Source organism: Hydra vulgaris, chromosome 14, assembly GCF_038396675.1.
Source record: "Hydra vulgaris chromosome 14, alternate assembly HydraT2T_AEP".
In the NCBI taxonomy this organism is placed as follows: domain Eukaryota; kingdom Metazoa; phylum Cnidaria; class Hydrozoa; order Anthoathecata; family Hydridae; genus Hydra; species Hydra vulgaris.
In genome coordinates this window covers 19,948,590-19,959,238 of record NC_088933.1, presented here as the reverse complement: position 1 = coordinate 19,959,238, position 10,649 = coordinate 19,948,590, and the positions used below count along the sequence as shown (strand labels likewise).

Below are 10,649 nucleotides of genomic sequence, written 5' to 3'. Positions count from 1 at the left end.
TATTTTAATGAATTATTTAAATAATTAGAACTGCCTTGTATATGTACATATACATATATATGCACATAAAACGGCGCTATCAAGTCATTTGACTAGCAAATAGCTTTTCTCGTCTTTTGGTAAAATTAATATTGATACAAAACGTTAATATTCGCATATTATTTATAAAAATGTTTTCAAGCACCGCGGAGATATTTATGTTTAAAACGAATTATCTTTTACTTTTTGCAAGTAACTGTCCAACTCTTGAAGAAAGCATCGAAATTTTTCTTTTTTTAAATTAAACTCTTCAAAAGTAAAGGGTTGCTCTTCTTCAAGCGTATCAGGTCTTTCATCTATAAGAATAAATTATTTTAGTTTTATAAATCATAACAAAACTTGAGGAAATTTATTAGCGTACCGTTTATGTCCTAAAAACAGAAACATTTTTGGTAGGGGATTTATATTCGGACAAACACTGTAGCACAACAATAAAATTTTTAACGCATTTTTAAGAGGGTTTCAATAGCTACACTATTTTGTCAACCGTGATAAATGCAAAAAAAAAATTATTTTGAAAATATTTAGGGAACAAAACAGAAAAATGTTTAAAAAAACTAAACAGACGATCTGCACAAAGCAAAATCCTTAGTCAATGCGTCAATCGCTATTTAAGTCAGTCGATGAATGTCACTTTAAATATATTTGAAGTAGTATAATTTATAGTAAAAAATTAATCTTAAGAATTTACATAAATTATTAATAAAAAGATAATCTATTACAGCTTTTTTAATAGCAAAGATAAAAATCAGGCTGTGTAATTGAAAAAAGTAACAAAAACTATATACAATCATTATTAAACAATCAATTTTTTATGAATTCCGATATTAACGTGAAATTCAAAAATAAAGTTCATAGATTTTAAACCATTGTTTACAAGTTTATTTGCTTTTTTATTATTTATCAATTTGAAAATTATAACCAATAATTTTTTAAACATCGATTTTTTAGCCATAAATAATTGCATAGCAAAAATAAAAAAAAATTTAATATTAAAATAACTTTTTAGGTGAATCTCAAATGTTTAACATTTTATTAAACATTTGAGATTCTTTTTTAAATCCTAAGCAACTAAATTAATTAAATCGACTAACTTTATAGTAGTGAACATAGTAAGGCACGTTTTTTTTTATCAGAAGGTTTAACACCTTAGACGTAACAATAAAATTGCATATTTGGGGCGTTTGGCACCCAGGAACCCCAGAATTAAACACAATAAAGCTATTGAGGTCAGACTCTTTCAAAGATCAATTTATTAAATTTAAACATTTAGGTAAAATTTTTATCAATTAACCTTGACTTATTAAAATAGTTTAAATCTAACATGAATAGAAAATTCTTCTACATTTGGTTTAAATCTAAAATAAATGCAGAAGAAATCTTTGTCACTTAAATGAAAGTTGTATAATACTAAACATTTCCAAACATAAACCAAATTTTCGCAATGGCAAATTAAATTTTAAGTGAGAAATTGAATCCACCTATTTACCTAGTTATAATAAAACTTCCGTTATAAAAATATCAGTTGCAAAATTAGTCACGCTTAACGCTTTTTTATGTTAGCTACTGTTACCTAGTAATGCAAGCAACGTAATCATTAAAAAAAATTGTTGGGTATGAATCACTTTATATTATTAATTAATTATTATTAATAGGTATTAAATTTTTATTAGATTATTACATTAACTATAGTTAGGGTATTAAAAGTGTACCTGAAACAAGAATATTATTGTCAAGCAAAGGTTGCGTATTAGTCTCTTTTTCATTTAATTGTGAAGAGATTGCAGCTTGTATAAGAAAATCATCAAAAGAATCATCTATATCACTCATATCAACTGAATCTAAAACAATTAATGAATTGTAAATGGAATTATTGGTCACGAACAAAAGAAAACTTTAATTACTTTTTTCTTAAACATGATTTCAAATTTATATATAAACTAAACATAATTTCAAATTTATATATAAACTAAACATAATTTCAAATTTATATATAAACTAAGCATAATTTCAAATTTATATATAAACTAAACATAATTTCAAATTTATATATAAACTAAACATAATTTCAAATTTATATATAAACTAAACATAATTTCAAATTTATATATAAACTAAACATAATTTCAAATTTATATATAGAATTCTTAATACCATTTATTATTATATTATATATCTTTATACCAAGTACGCGTAATAAGTAGGTGCTAATCCTTACCAGAACGTTGAGTTACTGTTAAAGGCGAAAGTGGCGCGTCACTAGTTGGTCCAAAAATTGCTTCCACCACTTGAGTTTTCTCTGAAGAACTACTTCTCTGAACTTTAAAATCAATTATTTTTTTCAATACAGATACATCATTACAATTATTTTTTTCTCCATCAACATTATTGCTGATGTCATTGGGATTTTTTAAAGATATTTCATTATGATTTAACTCAGAGGAAATTTCATGTTGAAAGTATTTTGATTTTTTTGAAACAACTTTCGGAGATAAATCCAATTCACTTGCTATAAAAATAACTATAAACTATAAAGTCATATAATAAAATTACAACCATTTAAAACTGTATAAAAAAAACGACTAAAAAACTTCAAAACTGTTTAAATTTGTGTCAATTTGAAAACAAAAATTTGTTTACAATAACAACAATCATACCTGGAGAATACACAGCTCGTTTCTTTGGTAAAAGTCTACTTTTTGAACAATGCTTCTTTGAATCAAAATGTGAAGATGTTGTATCTATTCAGAAATGAATTTTGTTCACTACTTTTACAAACAAATCAAATAAATTCCTTGTCAATTAAAAACAAACAATATTCTATATCAACATAAGTAAAAACAAACAAGAATATGCAGAGACAACATGCAAACAACAATATAAATTAAGAAAAGTAAAAGTTTATAACTAATATAGTTAACACCTCTGAGAATAATAACAATAGCAATAATACCTAATAATTACTTAATAAAAATAAATTTTAACTGAAATATTTTGTAATATGAAATGACTGAAAAAACATTTTTTTTAATATAAAAAAAAACTACCTTTCATTTTACCATTTTGTGATCTGGTATCATCATTACCTAATAAAATTGCAATCTGGTATCATCATTACCTAATAAAATTGTGATCTGGTATCATCATTACCTAATAAAATTGTGATCTGGTATCATCATTACCTAATAAAATTGTGATCTGGTATCATCATTACCTAATAAAATTGTGATCTGGTATCATCATTACCTAATAAAATTGTGATCTGGTATCATCATTACCTAATAAAATTGTGATCTGGTATCATCATTACCTACTGGTATCATCATTACCTAATAAAATATTACCTTTCTTTGTATCATTTTGTAAAGCTACTGGTATGACATCATCACCTAAAAAAACATAAGCGTATTAAAATTCTAGTATTAGTTTTTATTTTTTCCATTTCAATAAGATGGTAAATATAAGATGGTGATTCTGTATTATTTTCTCAACTGGTTTTTTTCATTTTGTTAGTAGAAAATTTTCTAAAATTAACATATCAAAAGTTTATGGTTAAAAGTCTGACATGCTGTTGACCAATCAAGGTCTTGTGCACATTACAAACACCTTCTTGTTATTTGTTCTTGTTATTATGTTGTTGTTGCATAACAAAACCATAAAAGTGTTTTTAACCATTCTGCATGATATACAGAAAGTTCCAACATACTTTTAATTTTGATATTTCAAAAACATTAAATTATTTGGATTGAAATTTTTATTTGTACTATTTGTTAAATTTTTAAAAAACTCATAACTAGTATGTAATGTATAATTATATTATTATAACTTGAATACTCACATCAACCAAGTTACCACACAATGTAAAGTATGTTATAAAAGTATTTGCACCTATTCACAGCACTGATTGTTGTGAAGAACATCTTAACTCCCCAATAAATTGACAAGACTTGTTGGAGGTGTGCTCCAACAAGTCTTGTCAATTTATTGGCTTTAATACACCAAACATATTATCTTTTATAGCTTCTGACACTAAAAGTGGCTCAAATCAAAGTACTCCTTTTAATTGTTTAATTACAGTCTTTATGTTAGTTGGAATAATGAAGTGTATATACAATCTTTTTTGTTTTATCAAACTTCTTTACAGTCTAATGAAAAACTCACTGCACTTATGTAAGCAACAATTAATAGTTTCCTATCAGTCATAAAATCAGTTTACTATTATCTCAAGAAATCTCATTTGTTCCACAGCCCAATAAAAAAAAAACAGGTTTTTGCACTTAAGAAAGCAACAATTAATATTTTTTGGAAGATAAAACCAGTTTAAATGGTTTTACCAATTTTTATATAAAATATAAAAAAAAAAAATTTAACTTTTTAATATATGAGATAAACATTAGAACAAATGAATCCTATTTATTTGGACATGAGACAAAGTCTTTTATGTATTATCAAAATAACTTAAAAGTTATTAAATCTACTTTGAGAAAAAGTTTGATAACTAAATGTAAGTCTAGAATGTTCTAATATGACCACAACAATTCTGTAGTATATTTATAATTTTTTTAAAAACTAATTAATCTTACCAGAAGGAACCATTTTAACCACAGACATAGATTGAATTTTATACATCAGTTTATCTCTATATCGAGCTTTCATAGATTGCCATGAGTGATTTGTGATCTAATTTTCAAAACATATTCTAAATTCAAAGTGTATTTTTTTAAATTTAAAATTATCATCTCATTATCATCATCATCATTGATGATAATCGCCATAATCATCATGATTCTCATCAATAAAGTAAACTACAACTTTTTTGTTAAAAAAAAGGAGCTAATCAAATTTGGTCATCCAAGGCCTTCCAAGCCATTGTACCTATAAAATTCAGTCACTAAATATTTCATTTTTTAAGTCATTAAGCTCACAACACAATTCTGCGGAAAGTACACGAGCTGTTTTTCTTCAATCAATACTGGACCAAGTGTTAAAAAAAAAGTTTTTAAAAAGAAAAACACTTAATTGAATGGCACTATGTCAAAAGAATTTTTCGTTAAAAGCCCTAGGTAAAACTTAATAATGATACAACTGGGCTATGAAGCTTCAGCCAACATCTTGACAAATTTTTGCTGGATACAAATTCAGGTGTCATAAGTTTGATTAAATGTGTTAAAAACCAAATAGTAGATAGAAATAATCCAGAAAAATTACCATTTTTGATTCTGATAAACAAGCTGTTTATAAAATTAGACTTATAAAATAAGTTAACCACGCAAGATGGTTAACTCATTAAGTTAAGACTGAAATCTTGTAGAATTTCAGTCAATAACAGATTTTACAAAGCAAAATGCCTTTTTTTTTTCTAAATTGTGTTTTATAAATATCATTGCTTCAATGATATGAATAATTTGTGCTTTTTAATTTTTATATAGTTTTATTATTTTTATTTTTTCCTATATTTGAATATTGAGTAGCTCTTGTTTTTGAAAGATTTAATTGAATCTGAACTTATTGCATCTTGTAACAAGGTGCTCCAATCATTAAAAATTTTGTTTTTTTAAGAATTTGTATCTGTTTAATTATTTGAGCTTTTGTTTAATCCTTTCAAATTCTAATTTTATTTCGTCTTGTAGTTTTTACAAAGTAATTAATAGGTTTATGAAATTTATTTTACTAAATTTTTTGGATGTCTAAAACACTTGAACAAGATTGAATATTTTTCTTCTATTTTCTAATGTTTCAATTTTTAGATCTTTTTTTCTTCATACAAGATACCTTATAAATTCTTCATTTGTGTGGCTTTATGTTGAATTTATCAATTTCACCTTTTCTAAAAGAATATTATTGCATCATATTCAATATGTCGTACTAATGTTTAATACAAAAGTTTTTTTGATTATTATTAAAGTGAATAGTTGAGCATTTTTTTCATAAAATTCAATTAACCAATCATATGACCACTTGTTAATTTTTATTTATATCATTTCAAAATAATTTAAATATTTCTTCAGTATTCTATTTCATTCTATTTCCTAATGTATTTCTAAAATATTCCCATCAATGTTTAAAATGCTGCTTACAGAAAGTAACCTCTTTTAACTACTCCAGGTCAGGTTCAGGATCACCATGATTGGCCTGCTACTGGTATCATGTAACCCAGTAGTACCTGTCCTATGAGCTGCTGCCTTGTAGGGTGTGCTTTTTAGGCAAAGGCTAGGAGAAACAAACTCTGACTTAAAAACCTCCTGTCTTAGGCCTCTTGGTTGAGTAAAGGTTGAGTAGAGATGGTCTCTCGATAAAAATACTCATCTTGGGCAGATGTTAATTGCATCCAGCTAAAAAACCAATCCACCGCCTAACTTTAATATATCTTTTACAAATATTTGTGGTCTGCGAAGCAACCTTCCATCAGTTGAATCTAACCATTTGAAAAATTCTCCAGACTTGCTTGCTATTTGTGAGACTAATATAAATTCCTTCGTTTCTTATATTTGTTGTGATATCAGGTTTGAATTTTTTACACCATTCTTTTATGTGCTTCTGCTTAGGACCTTTTCACTCAATCACCTTTCTCTTTATTCTTTATTGTTCTTCGTCTTTCTAAGACTGCAATCTTATAGATATTATTTCTGATCAAATTGATTATTATCCTTTCTCCTTACCCCTCTGCTAATATTGTTGTTACTGGAAACTTAAATGCTCATCACACTGACCCTGCTGGCACTAAAGCCCATAATTTCTGTATTTCTCAATCTTTTACTAAGATAGTTAACTTTAAGACTTGTTTTCGACATAATTCTTATCACTTACCTTCACTCCTTGATTTGTCCTTGATTGTCTTGTCTCTGACACTATCTTGTGTTTAATTTCTACTTTTTCTCCTTTAAGTGGTTCTGACTTTGCAAGGATCTTTACAAATCTTTCACCTCATACTTCTTCTTCAGACTCACCCTATCATCAACTTCTTCAGACTTCCCCTATCAACCTACTACTTACTACTACCCTAAAGCTGACTGGGATTCTTTTTGTGATTTTCTTTGCAAACAGCCCTTGGACTGATGTCTTTTCTCTTTACGCTGATAAATGCGCTTCCTACATAGCCTCCTGGATGAAGGCAGGAATAAAAGCTTTTATTTCTTCTTGTTGGCCTCATTCTACTCCATATAGAATAATCCATACCTAAACCATTTGTTAGCTCAATACCAGCGATATTTAGTCCTTTAATCCTTTCAACTTATTTAAAAGAACAACTCTCTTGTAAACAAACAGCTATTTATTATTGCAAGAAATTGATGTAAAAAGGTTCTGTCTGATGCTAAGCTCCATTTTTCCCAGTTCACTAAATCTTTCATCTTATCTCAGAAGTTAGACTCTAGAGACTTGGAAAATTTTCAACAATGACTTTAACAAAGGTAGGCCTAACATTCAACTCTCACTAATAGGACTGATTTTATTACCTCTCTCAAGGTTAAGGCAGAACTATTTGCTAAGAACTTTTCTTCAAATTTGACTCTTGAATCTTGTAGCCATATTCTTCCTTCCATTCCAGTTACACAGGTTAACCCATCGTTAGACATTCAAATCATTCCAACTTCTGTTGTTAAAGTCATATCTTAATATAACTCTTCTACACTTGTGGCCCAGACAACATTCCTGTCATAATCTTACAACAGTGTTCTCCTGAACTCTCTTCAACTCTCTCTAAACTATTTAATAAGTGCTTGACAGAATCTTGTTTTCCTGATGGAAAAAGCATTTGTGGTTTCAATTTTTAAAAACTCGGGTGAACATTCTGACCCCTCCAATTATCATTCGATCAGTCTTCTATCTGTTATTAGCAAGGTCTTTGAGTTTTTGATCAACAAATTTCTAATATCCCATCTTGAGTCAAATAAGTTATTGTCAAACATTCAATACGGCTTTTGATCTTCTGGCTCTACGGCTGATTAGCTTACTGCTGTGACGGAAAGATTTTATTATGTATTAGATGGAGGCGGCGAGGCTAGGGCTATTACTCTTGATATATCTAAAGCTTTCAATAAAGTTCTGGTCTTCTTCATAAGCTTGCTGCACATGGCGTATCTGGGAAAAATTTTGAGATTATCAAATCATTTCTTTCTAACAGCTTTATTAAAGTCATCCTTGAAGGCCAACACTCTTCTCAATTTCCAGTGACTTCTGGGGTACCTCAAAGTTCTATCCTTGGGCCAGTCTTGTTTCTTATCTACATTAATGATCTTCCTGACAACCTTACATCTAAAGTAGCTCTTTTTGCTGATGACTCAAATTTATACTCCCGTCTTGACAAAAATTCTTCTTTGTTCGATGGCTTAGAACAGGCAGCCAATCTTGAATCTGATCTCACTTCTGTAACAGATTAGGATTCACAGTGGCTTGTAAATATTAAATCCAACAAAATTCAGTTATTTACTGCAAACAACTATTGCAATACTGTCGACATTCCTATATTGATGTATGACAACCCTTTCACCCGGTCCTCTGCTTTATGTCTTCTTGGATTATTGTTTACTAATGACCTTTCATAGAAACCATATGTACAATTGATTGCTAAATTAGCATTCGCTAAGTTTGGTTTTCTTTATCGTACTCACCATTTTCTTACTCCTAATTCCATTCTCTACCTTTACAAATCTTTTATTCATTCCTGTATGGAATACTGTTGTCATATTTTGGGCTGGTTCTTCTGATTCTGATTCTAACGATCTGTTTCTCTTCTAAACAAGGTCCAAAAATGCATTGTAAAAGTAGCTGGACCTAAATAGACCTGGTCTATCTGCTAAGCTTGAGCCTCTTTCCCATCATCGCAAAGTTTTATCTCTTTCTCCTTTTTACATTTACTGGTCACTGCTCAAAGAAGCTATCTCCTAGTTCACTATCTTACTTATCTCTAGTTCCGTCAACAAAAATTCATTCTTATTTTATTGCTTTCTTTTACATGAAGTCTTTTATATAGAGGTTATATGAAGTCTCATCCTTTTACTGTATTTGTTCCTGCATGCTCTAAAAACTTTTATTCGCCTAGTTTTTTCCCCCATTTTTCAACTCTTTTGAACTCTCTCACATCTTCATGTTTTCTTGACTCATACAACCTAAAACTTCTTCAAGTCTTCTGTCAACTGTTTCCTTGCTCTTTAACTCTATTATTTGTTTTCTAACAAAACTTGTTTTCTAACTCCCAACTTAATAGTGGCTGCTTGCAGCCTTGTTGGGAGTGAAACAGATTACAAAAAAAATAAAATAAAAATAAAAATCTTACCAAATGGATTTAAGAAATTTACAAAACTATTTCAGTTTTATGCACATACATAGTATTTTTAAAATACAAATATAAACAATACTTGTTACCTTCATATAAAAGAAAACATATTAAATACATTACTTTCCCACTTAAAAAAACTTTAATAATTGATTATTCTCAAGTTATATCACTTTTAAATTTGATAATTTTAAACACTGACTGAGCCAGATCTGAATAAACAACAACAACAATAACAGCAATCATTTAAGAAAAAATAGAAAAATAACAACAAAAATCAAAATAATTTTAGACAAAATAATAATGTACAATCATAGATAAATTTAAAAATAGATATAAAGTTAGAAATGAAAATATATATAAAATCAATATTGTTAGGGTGTGGTCAGTCATAATGGAAGTAATAAATAAGAACTATATATAGATATATAATCTAATGCATACGGAAGCAGTCAAATTGATAAGCTACTTATTTGGTTTATGATTTTGTCAGAAGCTTGAACAAAAAGTTTTACCTATATATATAAAAGTTAAATTGAATACTTTGCCAAAATTTCTTTTATCATAACACATATGAAATTATCTTAACATATATTTTTTCAAATTTTTTTTGTTATAAAATATATATTATATATTTTTAAATTTATTTCTACTACTTACTACTTAATATGTATCTTATAATTATTTAGTATGTATAAAAATTAATTTTTGCAAAACCAATGTTCAAAAATAGTATTCATTAATTTCTTGTTTAATACCTGCTCTCTTTCTAATTGGTGCCAAATTGCATCTCCTTTAGCACTTCCTGGGCCAAAATCCTTTATCTTGTTTTTCTTAAGATAAACAATAATTGCCTCATCATCATCCTCAGTGTAAGGAATACGACTAATAAAATTATAAAAAATCTCATTAATAAAATAAAACATAATAAAATTTTTATGGAAAAAAGTCCTTGCAGAATAAAACATCTTGATTTCATAGCTTTGTTTACATTCTGAAGTGATGATACTAAGACAATATATAAGTAATATAAAAATACAAAATTAAATTATAAAAAATCTCATTAATAAAATAAAACATAATAAAATTTTTATGGAAAAAAGTCCTTGCAGAATAAAACATCTTGATTTCATAGCTTTGTTTACATTCTGAAGTGATGATACTAAGACAATATATAAGTAATATAAAAATACAAAATTAAATTATAAAAAATCTCATTAATAAAATAAAACATAATAAAATTTTTATGGAAAAAAGTCCTTGCAGAATAAAACATCTTGATTTCATAGCTTTGTTTACATTCTGAAGTGATGATACTAAGACAATATATAAGTAA

At 27.5% G+C, this 10,649-nt stretch overlaps 1 protein-coding gene across 1 annotated transcript; it reads right to left on the bottom strand.

The window, feature by feature from the left end:
• On the bottom strand, window positions 1-10,200 carry LOC101237411 (telomeric repeat-binding factor 2-interacting protein 1). Its single transcript, XM_065818154.1, has 8 exons — window positions 10,072-10,200; window positions 4,623-4,738; window positions 3,384-3,428; window positions 3,087-3,125; window positions 2,697-2,780; window positions 2,258-2,548; window positions 1,752-1,880; window positions 1-335 (listed from the first exon to the last, which is right to left on the bottom strand). The coding sequence occupies exons 2-8, from the start codon at window positions 4,693-4,695 to the stop codon at window positions 202-204; spliced, it is 795 nt and encodes a 264-aa protein (XP_065674226.1). The 5' UTR covers window positions 4,696-4,738; window positions 10,072-10,200; the 3' UTR covers window positions 1-201.
• Between the last annotated feature and the right edge of the window lie 449 nt (window positions 10,201-10,649).